This window comes from Mesoplodon bidens (assembly GCF_964165515.1).
Source record: "Mesoplodon bidens genome assembly, chromosome: 6".
Lineage (NCBI taxonomy): Eukaryota > Metazoa > Chordata > Mammalia > Artiodactyla > Ziphiidae > Mesoplodon > Mesoplodon bidens.
The window spans coordinates 61,471,931-61,497,894 of record NC_138162.1 but is presented as its reverse complement, the minus strand read 5'-3'; the positions used below and the strand labels follow the sequence as shown (position 1 = coordinate 61,497,894).

General features: G+C 41.6%; 1 protein-coding gene across 1 annotated transcript in view; it reads left to right on the top strand.

Annotated features, from left to right (window-relative positions):
* The window catches only part of SH3GL2 (SH3 domain containing GRB2 like 2, endophilin A1), a gene marked incomplete at its 3' end in the record, with an annotated part of 197,096 nt that overhangs the window by 133,145 nt on the left and 37,987 nt on the right, over positions 1 to 25,964 (top strand). Inside the window, exons 2-3 of the mRNA XM_081237464.1 lie at positions 5,825 to 5,893; positions 16,884 to 16,956. Coding sequence (XP_081093590.1) covers positions 5,825 to 5,893; positions 16,884 to 16,956 — 142 coding nt within the window. The remainder of the gene's footprint in view (positions 1 to 5,824; positions 5,894 to 16,883; positions 16,957 to 25,964) is intronic.

The following is a 25,964-nucleotide window of genomic DNA, read 5'->3' as shown; positions in this document are numbered from 1 at the left end:
CAAGAAGCAAGATAGACTGAAAGCTGGGGGAAAGGCCAAGAGCTTAGCTCACCTAAACTCATTGTAAAGTTTTTGGCTCCAGACATTCAAAGAAAATCATTCGTCATTCTATTGAATTCTTGGGGGGGGGGGCGGAAATCACTGGTTTTTAGATTTTTAGGAACCTTTCTATTTTTCTTCAATATAGTGAGAAATAGAGTTAGCACAGTTAGCTCAATTAACTCAATTTAGATAGACAAAAATGCCTTTACTCATTTTCTTAGAAAGAATACAAAATTTCTTGACAGGAAAAATAAGTATATATTTTTTGAAATTCACTTTCAAAATATCATGGCATTTAAGCATTCCAATTTAATGACAGCTAAGAAAAACTAGTGTGAAACCTATATCCCATAAAGTGTATCCACCCTGCCTTTCATACGTGGAAATACCACCATCTGGAAAAACAAGATCTACTTGTATTTAGCCAGATACCAAGAAAATACTGCTGTAATTTTGACTTTTCTGTTTCCTTCTGAATATTGGGTATGTCATCAAGTATTATCATTTAATTTTTAGCATCTAACCAATGAATAATAATGAAAGAACTTTCATAAAGATTCAGAGTATGGGCTGCTTTTATTTATTATCATAGGTGATGCCTTTCTACAAATATTGGGAAAACAGTATTTTGAATTTTCTATTTTTTTGCCTGTTGACAGCAAAGAAGATATGACACTTTACAGGGGAGGTAAGAGTCTCAGAAAGGAGACTGAGAATCAGTGCTCACTCATAGTTAAGGGTCCTCCTTCAATTTATTTTGGTCTTAGAATAATTCATTGAGATACATTTTTTTTTCAACTGATAATTGTCTGCTCTGCAAACACTGTGTTAGGTACTGCAGTCTCAGATGTTTTCAGACAAAGAAGCATGTGACATGATTCCCACCTTTTGCATCTTACAATAAGATGAGCAGAAGTTCTCAGCAATTTTACTCATCAAGTAGCTAGTTCCAGGGAGTCCAACAGATGATGTGTTTCATTAAGAGTTCACAGGAAATCTAATAACTTCCATCTAGGGCAATCAAGATGAAGATGGAGAAGGTGAAATCTGGGTGAGCAACTTAGAGAATTGGTAGGATTTAAAAATAAGAAAAGAGAAATAGGTCCAGGTACAAGGCAGAAGGAATTAACACAGCATATTTGGTGGATGCTAAGGAAACCTGGCTTTGTATAATGAATGATGAGATGAAGCTAAACAAAAACAGGGACATTAGGCAGTAAATAACTTTGCAGTAAATAACTTTGCAGGGACATTAGGCAGTGACGTATGAATCAATTTGGTCTTAAGTCTATTGAATTTCACTGATGTGATTTTCAAGGAGGCCTTTATAAAAAGTAGCTGGAGATATGGTAGTTGGATCTTCAGTGTTTGATTGAAATGCAATGCAGGGAAGAATCAGAGCTGCAACTAGAGAATGGAGAGTCTTTTGCCTAGAGGTGATAGTTAATGCGGGGGAGGGTGAGTCATTGTTGGAAAGCGGGAGGTGTCCTTTGGGCTGGGAACAGTGGTCATTTATTTAAGCTGTCTCCTGCTGCTGGTTCCCTTGACATTTTTCTTATTTGGCATATAGAAAAAAGCAGCATGAGACAACACTACTGCAGACTCAGAATTAAGACTTAATTTAAAACATGAGTTGATTATATTATTTATTTTATTTTTTTGAAGAGAAAAACTATCCCTGAGTGAGGTAATCAGTCTTGTTTGCCTTACTTTATGCCTCCTTTCAGTCATCTTAACATTAACATTTACAAAATTACAGTGTAGTTCAGTCCACAAATCTTTACTGAGTATGTGTTGTGAGGAATACAATGAAGAATAAGATAGAAGAAGGTGAGATTTTCGGTTTGCTTGGAATACAGAATATATGGAGAGTGTAAGAGAAAATAAGATTAAAAGTATAAGCTCTCAGTGTTGTGCTACATGGGTACAATTGAAGATTTTGAACAGAAGAGTTGTTTTTAGACAGTACAGGTGGGCATATCGACTCATTTATACTGTTTTGTTTGATTCAAATAACTTTTGCTGATATTTATTTAAATCGGGGATCAATTTCTCAGAAAGCAAGCATATTAACTAAAGTATACTAAACAGCATCGGAAATCATTCAATTCTATGAAATCTTGGTTTTAGGAACCACCTCACTGGAAAATAGTAGGGCAAAACTATTCTTAAATAAATGGTGCTAGGTCAGGAAAATGAAATTCATCGTTGGCCAAATGAGCTCAGGGAGCCTGTCTTCCTCACCTTGACTCTTATACACAAAGGCAATAGAAGTTTTAGTAACGTTATTTAAAGAACAGGAGGAGAAAATGTTTGGCAAACTCCTAAGGAGTGAGAAGATTGTTATTTAACACATTGTTTAATTCAGTGCCTTGATATGTTTAGATCCTTTGTGACTTGGGGGAAAAAAATAGCCCAGAGAACAATGTGGATGTCGTTTTGAATACTCTTCTTTTTCCGTGAATCTAATTAGATAAGAAAATTTATATCAACCAAATAATCAGACCAGGACCAGTATCTACCTGTTAGCTTCATTCAGTATATTTGGTGAACTGTTTCTCTCAGAGCAGCTCAAATGTCAGCTTTTGTGGAGAATAGAAAGATTCATATTTTCTCTTTCTCCCTTCCTCTCTGTCTTCCAGCCTTCCCCTGCCTCCCCCTCAGTACTTAAGCCAAATAGTTAAAGCCAGTGGACTGATGAGTTGTCCTCCATGTGAGTTACCAGGACTAGCTCTAAATTACTAATGGCCAGTGTGATCCCATTTGATATAGAGCCAGCAATTGTGATGCTAACCTGTTGATGGATGCAAAATGGCAGGAAATTAAAATTACTCTCAGTTGAGCCATACGGGATTGAAAGTATTATATAAGCCCTTGTGCTTTTGATGAAGGTCATTTTTTTTTTTTTTGCTGTACGCGGGCCTCTCACTGCTGTGGCCTCTCCCGTTGCGGAGCACAGGCTCCGGACACACAGGCTCCGCGGCCATGGCTCGCGGGCCCAGCCGCTCCGCGGCATGTGGGATCTTCCGGGATAGGGGCACGAACCCGTGTCCCCTGCATCGGCAGGCGGACTCTCAACCACTGCGCCACCAGGGAAGCCCGAAGGTCATATTTTATGGCTTAGAGATGGCCAAAATGTGATTAACCCAAGGTTACCAGGATTCTCTAATGTTACTATAAATGGAGACATTTCTCAGCTGCTTGGTTTCTGTGACAGTTTTGCAAATGAAAATTAAATATCTCATTCATGGGTCATGGGAGGGGTATATCTATAATGATTCTCTTTAACTAAAATGGGACCTTGTGATATAGTGAGTTCCGTGACATCGAAGACAGTCAGGTAGAACTGAGACAGTTGAGTCGGGGTTGTGTAGCTTATATTTCTTTATTGTGCAGGAGTTCAACAAGATTAGAGTTTCCCAGCCCAAATTTAACAGAAACCCACATACTTCAAGAGTAAGACACAAGAGGGGCTTAAGTATGAGCTAAAACTGCCATCACTGAGCAAAGTGAAAGGGAGGGAATCAGTGGAAAAATCATAGTAAAATTTGTTTGGTGATAGGGAAAATTCGATATTAATAACCTTTAAGTCCCCTTCTATTCCTCATTTTCTATAACTTAAACCTCAACATGCAGGTTAAGTTACTGGCACTTGGAATTCCACTAGGAGGTTCTAAACTGAATTCTAAGGCCTTCCCCTCCCCATTTCTGGGTTGGTACATCTTTAAGAAAGTAGGTAAAGAAGCTGACTTATGGGCCAGATCACAGTTGATACAGGCTTTTTAGATTTGTTGATAGTGATGCTACGCCAAACCTGGATCTGTGCAGACTGTTGAAATAGTTGATAGCCATCATCACCTAGGATACAGGTTAAGTGAGAGTGGTGATGTCAAGGACCGAAGGTTAAAGCAGTGAATCTAACTCTGGCCATCTGGCCCTTTGAATCTAAAGGAACTTCAGGCAGAAATGGCCAGCACCACGGACAGCTCTTCAGTGCTGTGGTGCAAATGCAAAGCCACCTAGAGTTTACTTGGGAAAATTGCCTTCCAGGTCCTGGTTCCACCTCTTCCTAGCTAAAGATCCCTACCATGGACAGGCAGTTTAATTTATGCAAGCCTCAGTCTTCTCATCTGCAACATAGGAATAAGATCTGCTCTACATAGTTCTTATGGTATGCATACTGGATGATAAATTACAAGTGAAAGTGCCAGTTATATAAATTAAAGATGTGAATATTGTTTTTACTAACATTTCATTTTTAATCATTGACCTTTATTTGCCTAACATTGTATTATGTTAATGAAAATTGCTAGGTTCTTCTCAAGGTATGAAACAACAGTTAAATAAACTGATGGGAAAGACCAGGGTATTTAATCAGATATACAATTTACTGGTAAGAGAACGGAACTAGGATATATTGCGTGTCTTGTAGGTTCACGCACCGGTTTTTATATTTACTATGCCATTTATTTTCATAACAACTCTGTGTACCATGGCAGTCCATTCCATGCCCTTCCATCATAGCATATTCCTTCTGTTAGTGCTGCTGAGGTGAAATCTGGGCCAGAGTGGTGATAGAATTCAGACTCTTGGTTTTCCCAAGAGTGATCTCTTCTAAAGGTTTTCCTGATGGCAGAATGCAGGAGTTAAAGAAAGAGAGTGTAAGGACTATACCTCAGCCCCCTATAAGGGGATATCAGAGCTTCCACGGCCAGAAAGATGGAGCCGTGTATCCCAGGACCCTTTTAGAAGGAGGTAACCCAAGCTCACTTGAATGACCCAAGTTGTTACTGAGGTTGCTGCAGGTCTGGCCATGGTGGGGATCCTCTGCAAAGACCCTCAACACAGTGGCTATTAAAGGAAATGAAAAATTATACTTCAGTATCTGTGTGTGATAACTTTATGTAGCACAGTGACATCTTAGTAAAAAGCATCTAACTACCTTTGCAGTTATTTTAAGAGGAATGAAATTCTGGTGTCATTAGCATTTAATATTTCCTGTCTTTGATGAAATTAAAGTATCTTCCTTGTGATCCCTTCATAATTTTTATTAGACTTAATCTGAGTCTTTATTTCAAAACAGAATAGAATATCTAATCTTTTAATGAACATGAATTCTACATGTGGAAAATGACCACTGGCATATGTAAATTGATGAAAATAAAATGTATGATAATGGGAATTGATTGGGTAGCAAAGAAGTATCCTCAGCATCTTTCCACATAGTTTATCGTATGTATATAAGGATGTAGACAGCTACAGGGAGATTTATAAGACTACTATTTAAGTCCTTTTATCTGAAGATCAGCTAGGCTGATATTTTTCATACCAGTTTGATAGATGCTTGTGATTATCTGTTCAACAGCCCATTGAGGAATAGGTTGAAGATGTAGCAATTTTCTACCTAGGCAGCATTTTAGATCCATTATCAGAGGGAAATGATTATTGTATGATGCTATTGTCCCTTGGAACTTTCAAAATGAAAACGTTAGTGATTTGATAGTTGTGTGATGATTTATATAATAGAAAGAGCACTAGGGTTGAAATCAGAAGATATAAGTTTGAATTCATGCTTCAGTACCTACCAGATGCATGGATTTTGGTAAGTTGTTCATATCCGCTGAGCCAAAGCCGTCTCCTATGAAAATGGGACGGCCCACCTACATCAGAGAATAGTTATGAGATTGTATTAGATTATGTTTGTCAAAGTGCTTAAAACTTGTGACACATATTTTTAAAAGAAAATGTATTTATAATTCCTTTTTTGGGTTATTTTCTACAGAAAGTGAGTGAAAAGGTTGGAGGAGCTGAAGGAACCAAGCTAGATGATGACTTCAAAGAGATGGAAAGGGTGAGTCTTCATCACTCAGAGTTCCCTTGACATAAATTGCCCAGCATACTAAGTGGAGAAGAGAGAAAGGAAAGGGGAAACCATTCTCCACTGGTACCTGAGAATACATTTTGTTATTCTTAAAAGTACTCTCCTTTTAGTATATATTTTAAAACAGAAAACGTAAAGTATCTGTTTTTTTTACTATCCTAAGAACAAAGCCTTCATGAAGGTGAAATGTCATAATGGATTTTATCATTACTTTTCCAAATAGGGGGCAACATGGAGCTTGTGTTTGAATTGAGCTGGGGTGGGATGAAAAGAGGAGAAGGTGGGGAATGATGTACCAAATGTTTTGGGGAGAGTTTGAGTCACTTTCTAGCTTTCGAGAACTTTCCTGAGGGGACTGTGCCAGCCAGAGGCAGCATGTGTAGTGAACACAGTGGTGAGCCAGTCTGACCTTGGCCTGAGCTCCACTTCTACTACCTGTTGCACAAGTCAGCATATTGCTCTGAGCTTCTGTATTTTCATAAATGTAAAAGGAGAATACAAATTCATTCTTCAGAGACTTTTATTAAGGATTAAAAATAATATAAATCATTTAAGGGCTTCCCTGGTGGCGCAGTGGTTGAGAGTTCGCCTGCTGGTGCAGGGGACATGGGTTCGTGCCCTGGTCTGGGAAAATCCCACATGCCGCAGAGCGGCTGGGCCCGTGAGCCATGGCCGCTGAGCCTGCGCGTCCGGAGCCTGTGCTCCGCAACGGGAGAGGCCACAACAGTGAGAGGCCCGCATACCGCAAAAAATAAATAAAATAAAATAAAATAAAATAATATAAATCATTTAACATTCATCCTTAAAAGATAACAGGTTCTCAGCAAGTGAGAGTGGAGGTGGTGAACAAAATAAGCCTTTTCATTTTTCTTGTGACAGGTGCCGTATTTTCTCTTTTACTTTTCTTTCACTTTGAGACTGTCCATAGAAAGAGATACGTAGGCTTATGATGGAGAGTGGGTATTGCATTGTGCAATTAATTATTTTAGATTTTAAATTGTGGATGAGTAAAGGATCTGGGAATACAAACCCTGCACTTGAACAGAGAGGATGGCGAAAGCCTGTGATACCCAGAAACCACATTTTTACTTTCTGCCCTGTCTTTTTCAGTTTTTCTTCTGAAGAGTTCATTGATGAATACAACAAATTCTTGTTTTGTACCTCCTCTGAGACAGGCACGTAGGATATAGTAGTGAACAGGATAGATAAGATTCCTGACTGCATTAAATTCATAATCTAGTAGGGAAGACAGACTTTGGACAAATACTGACCAGTGTGGCAAGGGTAGCGAAACGTGGCACTAGAGAAGCTTGGAACAGAGTAAACTCACCCACATAGGTTGGTCAGGGAAGACTTTCCTGATATTTAAGTGAGGATATAAAGGATGAGTAAGAGTTAGCAGAGCCTAGTGCGTTTCTAGTAAAGGAAACAGCAAGCAAGAGAGAACCGGACAGGGACTTCTGTGGTGGTCCAGTGGCTAAGACTCCGTGCTCCCAATGCAGGAGGCCCAGGTTCAATCCCTGGTCAGGGAACTAGATCCCACGTGCTGCCGCTAAAGATCCCGATGCCGCAACTAAAAGATCCTGCAAGCTACAACTAAAGATCCCACATGCTGCAACGAAGACCCAGTGCAGCCAAATAAATAAGTAAATATTTAAAAAAAAAAGAGAGAGAGAGAGAGAGAGAACTGGACACATTTGAGTTCCTGAATAAAAGATGAGTTGCTGAGAGACAGGAGTCTTGTGAAATGAGACTGTTTAGTGTTTACCTAGCTGGCATTTCTGGCTCAGTTCTTGAGATGGACCTCACTGATAGAATAGGGAGCCTCACTGACAGGAGATTTAATGAGTCTCCAGAACCCGACACACCTGCTCAGAATGACTTGGCTTTGACTCCTCTGCTCACCATAGTCCCCATAGTTCCACACCCCTCTTTATGAGCAGCCCTGTGGGTCTGTTCATTTGCACCAATCTCTGTCTACACCCAGTCTTCCTTCGTCCCCCTTATCCTTTGACGTCTCCCTCCCATCCCCACCCTGAAGGGAGTGTATAATATTCCACGTGGCCAGTGCCCTGTCATTAATGACAGATTAGGCAGGTGTTTAGGAATTTAGGACTAAGGAATCAGAATTTGAGTCCTGCTTTCAGCCTCTGCCAGGACACAAGGTAATAAGCTTGGTAGCCCACTGCCTAAACTGAGACAAACTAACTTTCTATTTCTTTTTTTTTTTTTTTTTTTGTGGTACACGGGCCTCTCACTGCTGTGCCCTCTCCCGTTGTGGAGCACAGGCTCCGGATGCACAGGCTCAGCAGCCATGGCTCACGGGCCCAGCCGCTCCGCGGCATGTGGGATCTTCCCGGACCGGGGCACGAACCCGTGTCCCCTGCATCGGCAGGCGGACTCTCAACCACTGTGCCACCAGGCAGCCCTAACTTTCTGTTTCTTAAATGAGATTAAAAAGAATAAGAAATTTGGAGAACAGTGTTTATAACTGAACAACTAATTAAGCCTTTGAATCCATGCCAGTCTTGCAAAGTAATTGAAATAAAAGAGGATCTTACAAATATTTTACTTCAGGCAAAGACCCACAGATGTCCCTCTGAGTCTGTTGGTAAGGTTTATTTCTCCTGTTTCCTAGAAAATAATGAGTTTCTGAAGCTTTTATTTCAAAATCTAGATATTACCGTAATAAGGTTTTGCTGGTTGAAGAACACACTTGTGGTTTTGTATTTGGGATTATAACTAAGTAGACTGAGAGATTTAGATTTTAGTGAGGTGTGGAAATTGTTTTTTCCGCTTCATTCCACACATCTTTTGCCTTATCTCTACTCATGTTAAATTCACATTAAAGGTAGAGGTTTCTGTGGTAATTGGAAAGCACATGCTTTAGATTTAGACTCCAAATCTGTTCTGTTTACGTGTTTATTACACACACAAACATTTTAGCTCAGTGTTCCCAAACCTACAGAAGAATCACCTTTCCATGGTCAATTTCCTGTTCATCAAGCATTTAGAGCAGAGAGACCTTTGTTCACTGTGTTCTCAGAGGTGCAGTGAGACAACAAAATGAGATAAATTAGAGGTTTGCGTCACGCAGCACTACTGGGAGAGAGAAGTGCGTATTCCTAGAGATTGTTTCCGTCATCAGCCACCGCATCCACTCTCCTGCTGAGATACAGTAAAATTACCATGTGCGTCTCTTAGCCCTTGTAGCCTTCCCGTCCCGGAGCTGACTGGGTGGACTCTTTCCCGCTGTGTTGTCGCTGCCGGAACCCTGCCTGTAACCATTTCTGTCCTCCTCCTAAGTGCCTGCATGGAATTGTTTCTTTGTTCATTTTAAATGGTATTTGTTGCTTACAAGCTTCCTCAAACACAGACTAAATTTCTTACCATGGTACAGACATTGTGTGGATTTTTTTCTTTGAAAAGCTGCATATTTTTGGTCAAGAGGAAGCACTAGAATTTGAGGGACCTCTGGTTTCTTCGAAATTTACATCAGTTGCTGCAGTGATTGTGTTTGTGTGTGTGTGTGTGTGTGTGTGTGTGTGTGGTTATGTTCATTAATTCACATGGAATATCTGTAAATGTGTCCATGTGGCAGGCATCCTGCTGGGCACCAGGAATACAAAGATGATTAAGGTACAGTTCCTGCCTTCAGGAGCTTCCAGTTTTGATGGAAGAAATAGAAACATAAATTAGTGTCTTATGGGACATGGTGCTTGATGCCTTGGGAAGTATTTTCATGGAAGACCGAACTCAGGTTGGGTAGATGAGTGGAGGCTTCCTAGAAGAAAGGGCACCTGAGCTAAATCCTGAAATTTTCTCTTGTTTCTGTGTATATGAGTAATGTAGAAAGAAGTCCAAGCCAAGGGGTACAGTGTCTCTTTTAGCAGCCTGAAAAGTATCATGGGAAATCCCTGCTGTTGAAACCAGGAGTCCTCAAGTTGAAAGCATGGCTATAGACCATTTTTATGAGAATGGAATTTTTCTGAAGGGGCAGCCTCAAGTTTTAAGGCAAGCAGATGTTGAGAAAGAATGGAAAGATTGTCATTCCTTATACGAGTGAGAGAATGTATTGTTTGCAGGGCAGCCTGTGGGGGAAGCGCTATAAGAGAATGTCCATGGTCATTATCTCCATATACTTAACCAGTCATTGGGTGGAGAGGAGCTAGATCCTTCTGTTTAAGCCCAAGTGGTAGACTAGAATTAATGAGTAGAAGCTATGGGGAGATAGATTCAGACTCAACATAAGAAGAACTTTTTGTTGTCGGAGCTTTTTAAATAAAAAAGAGCCTTGGGGATTACTGAATTCTTAATCACTGCCTATGTTTAAAGAGAGGCTAAACCCACGGTTCCCACATTCTGTGTGAAGCACAATAGTAGTCATCTCCTTCAAGTTTTGTGGCAAGTAATTTGTTACTAATGTCATTTTTAATCATGTCAGTCTCACTTGGATTCTAGTGATCTATCCCAAATGGGAGAGAAAGGAGTAAAGTCCCAGCCAGCATGCTCAGAGTTTCACATATCCCTGAGTGCACCGTGGGCACCTGTCATATACGTGAATGTCTTCTTCATGGGTGTGGTGGTAAAAGAGAAGGTGTGGATTACTGTACTGAGACACTCACTTGCTGGTGTGGAACTGTAGGATGGGTGGGAGCCCCAAATAAGATGAGCTTTAAAGACATTTTTCTGCTTATCCTGAAATTTAGTGAAGACTAGCTGCTTCTCAGTTACGTGTTTGCAGCATGTTTCCAAGCCAATGTTCATTAAAGGTAAATGCCTAAGAAGATTAACAAAAAAATACATTGGGGCAATCTCAGCCTAATGTGTTGTTTATTTTTGTTTTCAACACACAGTTCATTAATCAGGCTTTCCAAATACATAAGGTAACTGCTGTAAAGTAGAGCAATCTGGGGACAGGTACATTAATTCTTCCATAGCAGTTAGGGGACTATTAAAACATCCCCTTATTGGACCAGCCTGTATTTCACTGCCAGACAGACTTTCCCAGGATACTGTTTTCATCGTGTCTCTGTGATTTGTTTAGTAAGGTGTTCTCCTTCAGGTCCTGTCCTTTAAGTGGGTGTGCATTCATTCTTAATAGATACATTTTCTTAATTTCAGTGACAGAAAAATTAAGAATTTGAAAGATTTTCATGTTTCATATGACATTTTAACGTCTTTTTGGCGTAACCACTGTAAGTTAGCCTGTTTCTAACTGGGTGCTTAATTCATCTATTTAGTATTGATCACTAAACCCACAAGCTGTCTGTGCTCCATTTTAAGATGTCCATTTAATTTTTCTTAAACTCTGCTACTGTGTCCCTGTGACAGCATCTGGTATAATGCAGTGTCTGATGATGTGAAGTCATATCTTTCAGTCCGTTTGTTAGTCCACAAAGAATTCTGTGTTTGTCACCTGTGCTGCCACCTGTGTTCAGGAAACAGTGACTGCTCCTTTTCCAATGGGGAAGGGTAATGTTCAGATGCCTCAAAACAGTAGCCCCATTCTAGTCAATCTGGTGCCTTTCGGTTCTCTTGTATCTTGTCTCTAAAGACTGAGGCAGCTGGTGGAATGATGGGCATCCGTAGATTCAGCGTGGTGTGCCTTTGTGAAAGTAGAACCTTAGCACAGGGAGCAGCAAACTTTTTCTGTAAATATATTAGGCTTTGTGGGCCAGAGGGTGTCTGTGGTCTGTGTTGCAGCTCCTCACCTCTGCTATTGAAGAGCAAAAGCAAGCATCGGTGGTATTTGAATGAAGGAGCATGGCTGTGTTCCAATAAAATTTACCCAAGGACACTGAAATTTGCATTTTGTATAGTTATTATGTGCAACAAAAGTCTTCTTCTTTTGAATTGTTCCAACTGTTTAAAAATCTAACAACGGGGGCTTCCCTGGTAGCACAGTGGTTAAGAATCCGCCTGCCAATGCAGGGGACATGGGTTCGAGCCCTGGTCCGGAGAGATCCCACATGCCATGGAGCAACTAAGCCCGTGCACCACAACTACTGAGCCTGTGCTCTAGAGCCCATGAGCCACAACTATTGAGCCCAAGTGCTGCAGCTACTGAAGTCTCGCACCTAGAGCCCGTGCTGCGCAACAAGAGAAGCCACTGCAACAAAGAGTAGCCCCTGCTCGCTGCAACTAGAGAAAGCCCGCACAGCAACGAAGACCCAGCGCAGCCAAAAATAAATAAATATTTTTTTTTAAAAAAGGAAAAAAACCTAACAACAGGCAGTGGCCCAGATTTGGCCCACCGACCATGGTTTGCCAACCCTTGACTTAGCATGAGAAGGGAAATGTTATAGTGAGTAAAGCGGGTTGAGAGAGCTGTTTCTCTCCCTACTCATAGTTGTAAACTACAAGACTGGATAGTGGAGGAAGAAACTGCTAATGTATTGAGAGTTGCTAAAATCTTGCTAATGAGAAAATTGAATTGAAAAGACCAGAGGAATATGTGCCTATGCTTTTACTTTGAGGAAAAAAACCCAGAACTTATTTCATACAGATAAGTTTTTATATCCTGCAAACATGGCTGTATCTTATATAGTTAGCTTCACCTCCTCTAAACAGCCTTCCCTAATGACTCCGTGCCCCAATCCAGACAAGGGTAGTTGAAGAAACAGAGGCTCAGGTGCTCACAAAAATGGAAGTTGCCCTTTGGGACACATCAAAACTTGTTTTCAAGCAGTAGGAAAATTTGAGCATTAAGGAAATCATTAACTACATGTCATAAGTTCAGAATTAAGCTGTGCTGTTCTCAAATGGGAATAAGCTCTTGCCAGTTATAATAAATTATTTAAGTGGAAATCTTCTTAGTTCATGGTAGTTATACTAGGCCTGTTAATAAGAGGTTATATGGTTGGACATTGACAGTTGTGGTGTATAAATAGTATTCCTAGCAAGAGCCTGACAAGGAGCATTTAAGGGTCTTACAGGGTGATGGCCTCACCTTGTCCATGGCTGACACAGTATAGTTTTGTTTAGCAAAAAGAGTTCTGGACAAAAAGAGCACAGAGATGGAGAGAAGTTGGACGTTGGTCAGCCTCCTACTGGCTGAAGTCATTGGGCGATCCAATTCCTCCAGCATTCTTCCTTGGAAAACGTGTCTTGACCCATGACCTTTGGAACTATATTTCTTCCCCTGATAGTTGCTTGGGTTGTGTGACCTCAGAGAATTCACTTCCCTTCTCCAGGTTCAGACTGGCATATTTAAAAAATCAAGGCTTTGGACTGGATGCTCTAGTGGCCTTGTTCTCTTATGCTTATTAACTCTGTCAAGTGTAAAATCAGGAGTAAGATCCTAGTAAATGAATTTGCTAGTAGCTCTTGCCTGTTTGGTGTATGTCCTGAAAATGCATTCTGCGAATTATTATATTGGATAAAGTTGTTTTCAGAGGTGGATTGCAAGTGAAGGTTATTTTATGTTCTGATCAAAAGGGTTTAGCTAGAAATTTCTCTAGATTGATATCTAGATCAGGTACCTGAAAGTGTTGAAGGAATCTGCCTCAGTGGGCACAAGATCTGGGGTTGTATGGACTCATCCCTGGGAGACTTTGGCCAAACCATGGGGGACACTGAGTAGCTTTTATTCTCATTCTTCTTCTAAGGTTGAATCCCACTTTGGGGACCAAATGCAATGCTCTAATGTTGTTGTCTCCAGTGTCTCTGTGCCTCCCCCAAGACCACTGGCTTTAGCCAAGCTAATAGCTTCTACTTATAGAGACTGAGTACTTGGGCGGCCTATTTACAGAGCCCAGAAGGGAAAGGGGGTTTCATTTCGCAAATGAGAACCACTCTTCATGCTTTCCTTGCTGACTTGCCCATGGACCACTCCAGATATACACTACTGGCACCCAGCCTCTGTAGAGAAGCCAGTGTAACTGAGGGCATGTGGTCAAACAACTTAGCCTGGGACAACCTCCCTTTTGCAGAGGCCCAGGGTAGAATAGTTCTTGTGAATGAGTTTCTGTAGACTTTGAGGACTTTCAAAACAAAACCAGAAGGTGAGCTGGAAGGTGCTTTCCTCCTGGTCCTGTGTGGTTGGCCTCTGCCAGGTCTCCAGCTCCATCTAGTAGATGGTACAGAGAGCTTTGCAGCTCTGACTTGGTGTCTCTCTTCAGGTCAGGAGATGTCCCTGTTGCCTTTTTGTGCTTTCAAGAAGTATTGGGTGGTAGTTAACAACACATACGCTGGAGCTGGAATTGGGCAAGTTTCTTAACCTCTGTGTATCTATTTCATAAGGCTTCTGAGGATTTAGTATGTAAAGGTATTTAAAGCCCTTGGAACAATTTCTGACAAATATAAAACAGTTTATGATGATGGTGGTCATGATTAGGATGCACTAATTTTCAGAGGGTAGAGATGGGGGAAAGTTAGAAATTGGTTAGCTTCCTCATGTCAGATGAGTTCAGAATACCAAGTGGTCACTGGCCAATTCAGTTCCTCTGGCACTCTCCCTTAGAAACTTTGACATTTGGAACTACTTTTCTTCCAGTCATAGCCACATAGGACATTTGGATACATTTGACATTGAATGCTTTAAGCCCTGTCATATAGTCAGCAGAAGATCTGTGTTTTTGTCCTATCACACATGTAACCTGGACTTTGAGCCTGTTTTTTCTGCACACACCCTTTGACTTCATTTCCATTACATTGAGTGCATAGTGGTTGGTTGGCATGTTGGTAATACTTCCAGGACCTCCGTATATGGCCACACAAGTTCTGCACTGTAAAACTCTGGGGGACCACTATTTATTGCAGAACTAAATACTACTTAGCCACATACTCAAATCTAAGCTGTATTAAAAACTCAAGTTAACCAAAAGAATGTGGTACAGGGTTCACATGTGGGCAGGCATCTCTTAAATAGGAACACTTTTTAAGGTAATTTTATACCATGATGACCTCATAAGAAAAAATGTTTCCTCTATTAATCACAGTAGTAGCAAGCTCCTTACACACACAGTATCTGACTGCCATGGAAGGGGAGATGATTAAGTATTGAAAAACAAAGCTGAAAGATAAAATCTTCTGGTTATGGTTTGGTTTCTGATTATGAAGGAGAAGAAGGCTTACACAGACATAGAAAACAAATACATGGATACCAAGGCGGAAAGAGGTGGGGTGGGAGGAATTGGGAACTGGGATTGACACATATACAGTACTGATGCTGTGTATAAAATAGACAACTGATGGGCACATACTGAATAGCACAGGGAACTCTACCTAATGCACTGTGGTAACCTAAGTGGGAGGCAAGTCCAAAAGGGAGAGGATATCTATATGTGTATGGCTGATTCTTTTGTTGTGCAGTGGAGGCTAGCACAACATTGTAAAGCAACCATATTCCAATAAAAATTAATTTAAAAAAAAAGAAAGAGAAGGAGGCTTGCCCCATCCATAAAAGGTTGATTTTGTATGTAGGTGCAGTAGGTTACAGAAAAATTGGAATTGAGGGAGGAGCCCTTGAACTCTAAAGAAAACAATGAAGTCTCCTTGAACTTAATTGAGATCTGATATTCTGCCATCAAAAATTAATTCCCTTCATTCATACTTATGTATTCCATGTACATACCTTGGATAGGAGGATGCACTAATTTTCAGTATTCATTTACCCTGCAGAGTGAATGAATGGACCACATGTATTGATAAGAAAAGGATTTCATGGGGGAATGTAGAGAGGACCTCATTGCACGGCCTCTTCATGTGGTAAAAAGGGTGCAACAGAGAGAGGACATGGTGACTTGCTGAGTTCAAATACTGACCATTCAGAATTTTGCAAGGATAGACTCTAGGACCAAGGTTTTAATTTAGAGTTAACCAAAAGTTCAAGAACTGATTAGAAGTGTTTGCTCAAGATTTTTATGTACTTGGGGTGTTCTCAGAAGTTAAATAAAAACTTTCCCTCTCTTACTTGAACAAACAGAGTCGATGTTGCATGTTTCTTTCTTTAGAACAGTGAAACATGCCACAATGCCTGGCTCTCTGTAGACATCCAGTAAATGCCTCTGGGGCAAAATATGTTTCATAGCTGCACCTTTTTTTAAAATTTATGCTTATTTTATGCTGAATTTATTCCTGAGTCATATATTTTTGTTTCTTCAGTTTCTTTTGGGACATCTTCTTCTTCTGTGCAACCTCCTCTTCAGGTTTAGGTACAATTTGCTCTTTTTCAATAGGGATCATCTTAGTGTGGCAGAGAGGGCTCAGGTAGGGGTTAATCTGTCCATGAGCTCTGTAAGTCCAGGGCCCATCTCGGATTCTGTTCACTTGGATGTGCTCGATGCCAGAGACGCTACATCAAAACGCTTAAGTGTAACTTTACTCTCCGCATTTTTAAGCATGTGTGGCAAAAAATTCACTCTTTCTTGGGTCATGGACCCTCTGTCCAGCCCCACTCTTTGATCTGGATGGATACGCCAGCCAACTCCAACATTGTAATGATGTAATGTAATGTAATAGCATGCATTGCTTCTGTAAAGTGACATCTTTCAGAGACTTGGTGGCTTTTTGGATATGCATACCCTCTATGGCCTGGCCAGCTTCATGGGTGTTCCTAAAGTGAACGTGAAGATTTGAACCTCTTGATTTTCAAGATTTTGTGGGGTTTTCTGTGTCAAGTGAAGAGTGAACCATTCTCAGAGACCACATCAGGCAACTTCCAGTGAGAGGAAGCTATATCCACCTTATTTTACCAGGAGATAAGGAAGTATATTTTGAAACACATTTTAGGAAATTAGTAGGTTCCTTTTTGGGTAAATGGGCTTTCCAAGTCTTGATGGAACACAGCTGAATGCAAAGCCAGTGTTACTTCTGGCAGCTCTGTGAGCTCCTCATCTTCCACCGCAGGACTTCTTGCTAGGTTGTACGACCAGTGGTTGTATATATACTCAGGCAAAAACTACGTTTCTAAAGCTAATAATTTGCATCATTTAGAATATTTACTTTCTCATTTCAGAAAGTGGATGTCACCAGCAGGGCTGTGATGGAAATAATGACTAAAACAATTGAGTACCTTCAACCCAATCCAGGTAAGGGCTCGTTTTATACTTTCAGGGGTATCCCTCCAGGTAACTTTTTGGTTCTCTTTGGTAGGCAGGCTACGTTTGGTGTCCTTCTGCTTACTCTGTCCTCCCTTCTGGAAGTTCAATGGCTTCAGGTGGAGCATTTTGACTAGGAAGGGAGGACTTTTTAGGTTCACACTGAAGTAACTGGAGGCTTCTGTGATATTTTATCTGGCTGTAGTGTAATTAACAAACAGCACTGTGTGGACAGCGTGGGTGACACATGATGTCACGGTAGCTGCAAGCTGTTATTAACTGAACACTAATTTGAAAGAGATTGTAAGAAAGAAAATTGGGAGAATTTTCAGATAAAACATAGTAATTCACTAAAGGTTTGAAAAAGTAGGAAGTTGAACGGTTTTTGTGAAATACAGAGGGTTTCTGTCCATACGCATCACTGAAGTCTTTGGAGGGTTGTTCTTTGTTCTGATTTTTCTCCAAGCACATCACAGATCAGCACTTGTTCTTGCTAACCTGTTACACTCTTAAAAGAAGGGAGTTATAATAGAGCTGTACCTTGAAAAGAGAACCAGGCAGCAGTGGGGGGATCGTGAAGAGCACAAGATGTAACAGAGCAAAGCAGCTGATACTCTATACCTCCTCAGCACTCTTCCTGAGTAGCAGTTCCTAACTGCAGAGTATAGAAACTTGAAGCAAGGTTGAATATATTTAAGTAAAACGTATGAATATTGGGAAAACTGCATATCTTGAGACCAGTTTCTTTGGGAGTTTCAGGCTGAGGTTCCTGTGTCTTTGGTGGTCCTAGGGGAGATGGTTCAGGCACTGTGTCAGCCCCACTGTGTTTGGATTCTGAGCATTAATGGGTGAGAGATAAGAAAAGGAAATACGTGGGATAAGAGGAGGCAGACAAGCACAGTCAGTGCTGACCAGCTCCCTACTGCCTTCTGCTGCTGGCTGCAGCTTTTGCTCAGCCCAAACTGTGGGAATAACATTCTCAGTTTTTTAAAAAAAACTGCCTCAGAGATGGGATTATGTGAGGAAGGAAAATATTGAAGTAAGTGATAAGCCATAGGAACCAGGCATTTAACTGATAGTAGGCCAAATTGTTGGCAAATTAGGCAACGAATAGCAAAAATGAAGTTTCCAATTTTTGCTTGCAGCCTTCTTCATGACCTCTGTATTCCACAGAGATTCAAGGATCTCTTATCTAAGAGGTCTTCACCTGTTCCTAAGTATTTAAACAACTGTGATAGGTCAGTTTTGAAAAGAGAACTGCTCGCCCCAAGTCTCACGGTAAGAAGTCATTGTTTAGGGAAGGATGTTTTTGTCTTTGTCTTTGAGTAGAACCTTGAAGTGCCCCCTCATTTCCTGGGATTTACGCATGAATGGTGCTAGGATTACTTAGCCCTGCTGTTGTAGGGCTAATATTTTTTTTTAACACCTTTATTGGAGTATAATTTCTTTACAATGTTGTGTTAGTTTCTGCTGTATAACAAAGTGAATCAGCTATACAAATACATATATCCCCATATCCCTTCCCTCTTGCGTCTCCCTCCCACCCTCCCTATCCCACCCCTCTAGGTGGTCACAAAGCACCAAGCTGATCTCCCTGTGCTATGCGGCTGCTTCCCACTAGCTATCTATTTTACATTTGGTATTTGGTAGTGTATATATGTCAGTGCTACTCTCTCATTTCGTCCCAGCTTACTCTTCCCCCTCCCTGTGTCCTCAAGTCCATTCTCTATGTCTGTGTCTTTATTCCTGTCCTGCCCTTAGGTTCATCAGAACCTTTTTTTTTTTTTTGATTCCATATATATGTGTTAGCATGTGGTATTTGTTTTTCTCTTTCTGACTTACATCACTCTGTATGAAAGACTCTAGGTCCATCCACCTCACTACAAATAACTCAATTTTGTTTCTTTTTATGGCTGAGTTATATTCCATTGTATATGTGTGCCACATCTTTTTTATCCATTCATCTGTTGATGGACACTTAGATTGCTTCCATGTTGTAGGACTAATATTAAATGTAGGGGAAGAGAGGGAAAGTATAGTATTTATTGAGCACTAATGCATTTTTAGTATGTCATTAGTTAAATACACTGTCTTCTCTCTAAAAGTAGCTGTTTTTTTCCTGATTATAAAAAGAAAACGCAGTTGAAAAATTCATAGTATAGAAAAGAAACTAAAAATCCATGAACACAAATCTTTGGTGGGGACCCATCTGTGTTCCTGAGTATAATGGAATTCAGGTGTATGGAGGTATGCTGTGTTGAATAGGATGTCCCTCAAAATCCAGGGCTACCCAGAACCTCCAAATGTGACTTTATTTGGAAATAACATCTTTTGAGATGTAATCAGTTAATGATCTTGAGATGAACTCATTCTGGAGTTAGAGTGAGCCCTAAATCCAACAACTGGTGTCCTTATAAGAAGAAGAGAAAACACAGAGAGACACAGGGCAGAAGGCCATGTGAAGACAGAGGCCAAGATTAGAGTGATGCGGCCACAAACCAAGGAATGCCAGGAGCCACCACAGCTGGAAGAGGCGAGGGAGGATTCTCCCAGAGAGCCTCAGAAAGAACCAACCCTACTGACACCTTGATTTCAAGTGTCTTGAACTGTGAGAGAGTAAATTTCTGTTGTTCTAAGCCACACAATTTGTGGCAATTTGTTATGGCAGACCTAGAAAACTAATATAGTAGGCTAGCCTAATTTTCCTCAGGAAAAAACAAGGGCCAGGGAATTTAAGAAACTTTCCCAAAGTTACACACCTGGGAAGGGATGAAACCAGGATTGGAGCCCAGGTCTGATGTCCCCGAGCCCAGGAACTTTCCATTGCACAGTCCTGCTTCTGAGAAGAATGGGTTCTTCATTTAGGTGCAAAGGGTACTTTACTTTCAGAGTGGATATGACAGAAATCCAGAAAGGGAACAAATTGTGGGGTTGAGACTTATTTTTATTTTAATAAAAAAGATAACAGGAGGAGGTAATTGGGGGAGATTTGAATTTTTAGAAATGATGCATTTTTAACAGAATCCTGAATGTGCTTATTAGCTACCAACATATTGGTTTTATGGCTATTTAAAAATTGAATGAATATCTGCCACCAAGGAGAACAATTAAGGCCATCACCAGGCGATCACAAGTTGGTTTCAGAAAAGCAGTTATATATGGGAAGGGCACATATTTATACAAATAAGTGTCATCTAGAAGGGTTCAGAGTAAAACAAAATTTCATATGCTCATTCTTCAAAATTTAGATAATTTGTGTTTAAGTGGCTTATAATAGATATGACTTAGTTCCTCCATGAATTTCTTGCCCTGAGAGCAGACATTGGCTAGAGCTCCTGAAAGGTGGCTGATCCAGTACACTTGTTCAGAATGCAAGTGTCCTTGCGAAGGGGACACAAGAATCTAGCCAACACCCAGAGGCTCCCAGTCCTTGGGCACAGAAGAGCAGAATATTCCCAAACTCATGCTGTTTGATAAATGCTTTGACCACTCAGCCTCTCTGTGACCCCAGAAACTGGGTCAACCAATATGGATCACTGGCTTCTGGCCCTGAATAAGCAAGATCTGGCCAGGGTCAGGATAGGGGCTTATGCAAATAAACAAATTTACCTGGACAGGCCAGTAGGATCTGTGGAAATTAATGCTTTGAGGGTACTTTGAGAGTATCTTTTATTTGATTCATACTGTAGGATGCATTCTGGCTTTCACATCTTGTGGTTATGGAGCATACACATCTGTATAGTCTTGAAACTCAATTCCTATTGAAATGATGACCAAAGAGAGTTGGATTACTTTTTTTGAATCTGTAGCTGTGCTCTGTGTAGGCCCCCCCATCTGCTCTTGCCCACCTCCGGAGTGATATTTTAAAAGGCAGACCTGATCATGTCATCATCTTTCACAAAACCCTTCAATGGATTTTCACTGCTTTTAGGATTAAGTTTTACCATTTTTAACAAGGCTCAAAGGGCCCTTCCTACATGGTCAGCCTGCCCTTTCCCCTCTACCTTGCCAGACAGTCTCCTCAGGTCCAGCATCAAGGTCATTTAGAAGCCTTCCTGAAGCCCTGACTGCATTAGGTTCTACTGTCAATGAACGTCTCATGACCCCAGCTGCTTTTCCCTGGTGGCACATGCCACACTTACTATAATTGCATGGTGTGTGTGCTTTGATTTGTCCTCCCCTGTAAGGACAGGGCTCTGCCTGTCTTATTACCCACCATCCCCCCATATGCCCCCAGGCTCCAGCTCAGTTCCAGGCAGCCCGTGACATTTGGATATTTGAAAAAATGGATTATGAAGCACAGTTGATACTCAGTGGCTAATGTGATAAAACTGCTATAATGTAAAGGAGAGAAGGAGAAACTCTTCCTTTCCCCTAACCCATCAGCTCTACCCATGTAACCAACATTTATCAAATGCATTTACTTTTATACAAGAACCTATGCAATTCTAGATGTAGTGGGGGTAGACACAAAACCAAGATTGGGCCCCTGCCCCCTGGGACCTCACAGTCTAACAGCATAAAGTATGTATACTCTGAGGAGAACTGCCCAGAGGCCTTCATGGCTAATTCCTTCTGGAAATTCCAGCTAACTGATGAAGTGAGGAGGGGTGAGTGGGGTCACAGGTCTGCAGGTGTGGCCTGCAAAGGCAGGGCTTTCAAGGACATACAACAGAGAGCTGTAAAGTCTTTCAGCTTGGACTGTGAAATGATTCTGACAGGAACAACATAAACCAGTACAGATTTCCAAGCTGCTTAGATAAGACATAATTTAAACTTGAGAAGTCCTGTGTAATTCTATTGATTGTGAGCCCCTATTCTCATGGTATCTAAGAGCAAAGATCATTGGAGAAGATATAAATCAGTTTTCTTTTTTTTTTAAATGAATTTATTTATTTTATTTTATTTATTTATTTTTGGCTGCATTGGGTCTTCCTTGCTGTATGCGGGCTTTCTCTGGTTTCAGCGAGCGGGGGCTACTCTTCACGTTGCAGTGCGCGGGCTTCTCATTGTGGTAGCTTCTCTTGTTGTAGAGCATGGGCTCATAGCACACAGGCTTCAGTAGTTGTGGCACATGGGCTCAGTAGTTGTGGCATGTGGGCTCAGTAGTTGTGGTGCACAGGCTTAGTTGCTCTGTGGCATGTGGGATCTTCCCGGACCAGGGCTCCAACCCGTGTCCCCTGCATTGGCAGGCAGATTCTTAACGACTGTGCCACCAGGGAAGCCCCGAATCAGTCTTCTTATATGAGTATTCTGATGCCTTGTGGGGGGAAAATAAATCAGCAATGTCCAATAGAAATAAGATGCAAGGCACATGTGTAATTTTGCATTTTCTACTAGCCATATTAATAAAAGTAAAAAAGAAAGGTAGAGAAGAAGCAAGAAGAACTACAATCCTGCAGCCTGTGGAACAAAAACCACATTCACAGAAAGATAGACAAGATGAAAAGGCAGAGGGCTATGTACCAGATGAAGGAACAAGATAAAACCCCAGAAAAAGAACTAAATGAAGTGGAGATAGGCAACCTTCCAGAAAGAGAATTCAGAATAATGACAGTGAAGAAGATCCATGACCTCGGAAAAAGAATGGAGGCAAAGATCGAGAAGGTGCAAGAAATGTTTAACAAAGACCTAGAAGAATTAAAGAACAAACAAACAGAGATGAACAATACAATAACTGAAATGAAAACTACACTAGAAGGAATCAATAGCAGAATAACTGAGGCAGAAGAACGGGTAAGTGGCCTGGAAGACAGAATGGGGGAATTCACTGCTGTGGAACAGAATAATGAAAAAAGAATGAAAAGAAATGAAGACAGCCTAAGAGACCTCTGGGACAACATTAAATGCAACAACATTCTCATTATAGGGGTCCCAGAAGGAGAAGAGAGAGAGAAAGGACCAGAGAAAATATTTGAAGAGATTATAGTCGAAAACTTCCCTAACATGGGAAAGGAAATTGCCACCCAAGTCCAGAAAGCACAGAGAGTCCCATACAGGATAAACCCAAGGAGAAACATGCTGAGACACATAGTAATCAAATTGGCAGAAATTAAAGATGAAGAAAAATTATTGAAAGCAGCAAAGGAGGGAGGATCTTCAAGATGGCGGAAGAGTAAGGCGTGGAGATCACCTTCCTCCCCACAGATACATCAGAAATACATCTACATGTGGAACAACTCCTATAGAACACCTACTGAACGCTGGCAGAAGACCTCAGACCTCCCAAAAGGCAAGAAACTCCCCACGTACCTGGGTAGGGCAAAAGAAAAAAGAATAAACAGAGACAAAGAATAGGGACGGGACCTGCACCAGTGGGAGGGAGCTGTGAAGGAGGAAAGGTTTCCATACACGAGGAACCCTCTTCACAGGCGGAGACTGAAGGTGGCGGAGGGGGGAAGCTTCAGAGCCGCGGAGGAGAGCACAGCAACCGGGGTGCGGAGGGCAAAGAGGAGAGATTCTGGCACAGAGGATCCGTGCCGACCAGCACTCACCAGCCCAAGAGGCTTGTCTGCTCACCCGTCAGGGGAGGGCAGGGGCTGGGAGCTGAGGCTCAGGCTTTGGAGGTCAGAACCCAGGGAGAGGACTGGGGTTGGCTGCTTGAATACAGCCTGAAGGGGGCTAGTGCCCCACAGCTAGCCGGGAGGAGGTCCGGGAAAAAGTCTGGAGCTGCCAAAGAGGAAAGACACTTTTTCTGGCCTGTCTTTCCTGGTGCACGAGGAGAGGGGATTAAGAGCGCCGCTTAAAGGAGCCCCAAAGACAGGCGCGAGCCGCGGCTATCAGCGCGGACCCCAGAGACGGGCATGAGATGCTAAGGCTGCTGCTGCTGCCACCAAGAAACCTGTGTGCGAGCACAGGTAACTCTCCACACTGCCCCTCCCAGGAGCCTGTGCAGCCGACCACTGCCAGGGTCCCGTGATCCAGGGGCAACTTTCCTGGGAGAACACATGATGCACCTCAGGCTGGTGCAATGTCACGATGGCCTCTGCCGCCGCAGGCTCGCCCCGCACTCCATGCCCCTCCCTCCCCCAGGCCTGAGTGAGCCAGAGCCCCCAAATCAGCTGCTCCTTTAAACCCGTCCTGTCTGAGCGAAGAACAGACACCCTCAGGCAACCTACACACAGAGGCGGGTCCAAATCCAAAGCTGAACCCCTGGAGTTGTGGGAACAAAGAAGAGAAAGGGAAATTTCTCCCAGCAGCCTCAGGAGCAGCGGATTAAAGCTCCACAATCAACTTGATGTACCTGCATCTGTGGAATACCTGAATAGACAATGAATTATCCCAAATTGAGGAGGGGGACTTGGGGAGCAACGATATATATTTTTTTTCCCCGTTTTCCCTTTTTGTGAGTGTGTATGTGTTTGCTTCTGTGTATGATTTTGTCTGTATAGCTTTGCTTTTACCATTTGTCCTAGGGTTCTGTCTGTCCGTTTTTTTTTGTTTGTTTTTTTTTACTGAAAAACATTTTTTTCTTAATAATTATTTTTTCTTTTAATAACTTTATTTTATTTTATTTTATTTTATTGTATTGTATTTTATCTTCTTCCCTCCCCTCCCCTCCCCTTCCCTCCCCTCCCCTTCCCTTCCCTCTTTTTTCTTTCCCTTTTATTCTGAGCCGTGTGAATGAAAGGCTCTTGGTGCTCCAGCCAGGCATCAGGGCTCTGCCTCTGAGGTGGGAGAGCCAAGTTCAGGACACTGGTCCACAGGAGACCTCCCAGCTCCACATAATATCAATCGGCAAAAATCTCCCAGAGATCTCCATCTCAAGGCCAATACCCAGCTCCACTCAATGATCAGCAAGCTACAGTGCAGGACCCTATGACAAACAACTAGAAAGACAGGAACACAACCCCATCCATTAGCAGAGAGGCTGCCTAAAATCATAATAAGGCCACAGACACCCCAAAACACACCAACAGATGTGGCCCTGCCCACCAGGAAGACAAGATCCAGCCTCATCCACCAGAACACAGGCATTAGTCCCCTCCACCAGGAAGCCTACACAACCCACTGAACCAACCTTAGCCACTGGGGACAGACAACAAGAACAACGGAAACTACAATCCTGCAGCCTGCGAAAAGGAGACCCCAAACACAGTAAGTTAAGCAAAATGAGAAGTCAGAGAAACACAGAGCAGATGAAGGAGCAAGGCAAAAACCCACCAGACCTAACAAATGAACAGGAAATAGGCAGTCTACCTGAAAAAGAATTCAGAATAATGATAGTAAAGATGATCCAAAATCTTGGAAATAGAATGGAGAAATACAAGAAACATTTACCAAGGACCTAAAGAACTAAAGAGCAAACAAAATTCTCTAGAAGGGATCAATAGCAGAATAACTGAGGCAGAAGAACGGATAAGTGACCTGGAAGATAAAATAGTGGAAATAGCTACTGCAGAGCAGAATAAAGAAAAAAGAATGAAAAGAATTGAGGACAGTCTCAGAGACCTCTGGGACAACATTAAACACACCAACATTGGAATTATAGGGGTCCCAGAAGGAGAAGAGAAAAAGAAAGGGACTGAGAAAATATTTGAAGAGATTATAGTTGAAAACTTCCCTAATATGGGAAAGGAAATAGTTAATCTAGTCCAGGAAGCACAGAGAGTCCCTTACAGGATAAATCCAAGGAGAAATGCACAAGACACATATTAATCAAACTATCAAAAATTAAATACAAAGAACAAATATTAAAAGCATCAAGGGAAAAATACCAAGTAACACATAAGGAGATCCCCATAAGGTTAACAACTGATCTTTAAGCAGAAACTCTGCAAGCCAGAAGGGAGTGGCAGGATATATTTAAAGTGATGAAGGAGAAAAACCTACAACCAAGATTACTCTACCCAGTAAGGATCTCATTCAGATTTGATGGAGAAATTAAAAGCTTTACAGACAAGCAAAAGCTAAGAGAATTCAGCACCACCAAACCAGCTTTACAACAAATGCTAAAGGAATTTCTCTAGGCAGGAAACACAACAGAAGGAAAAGACCTA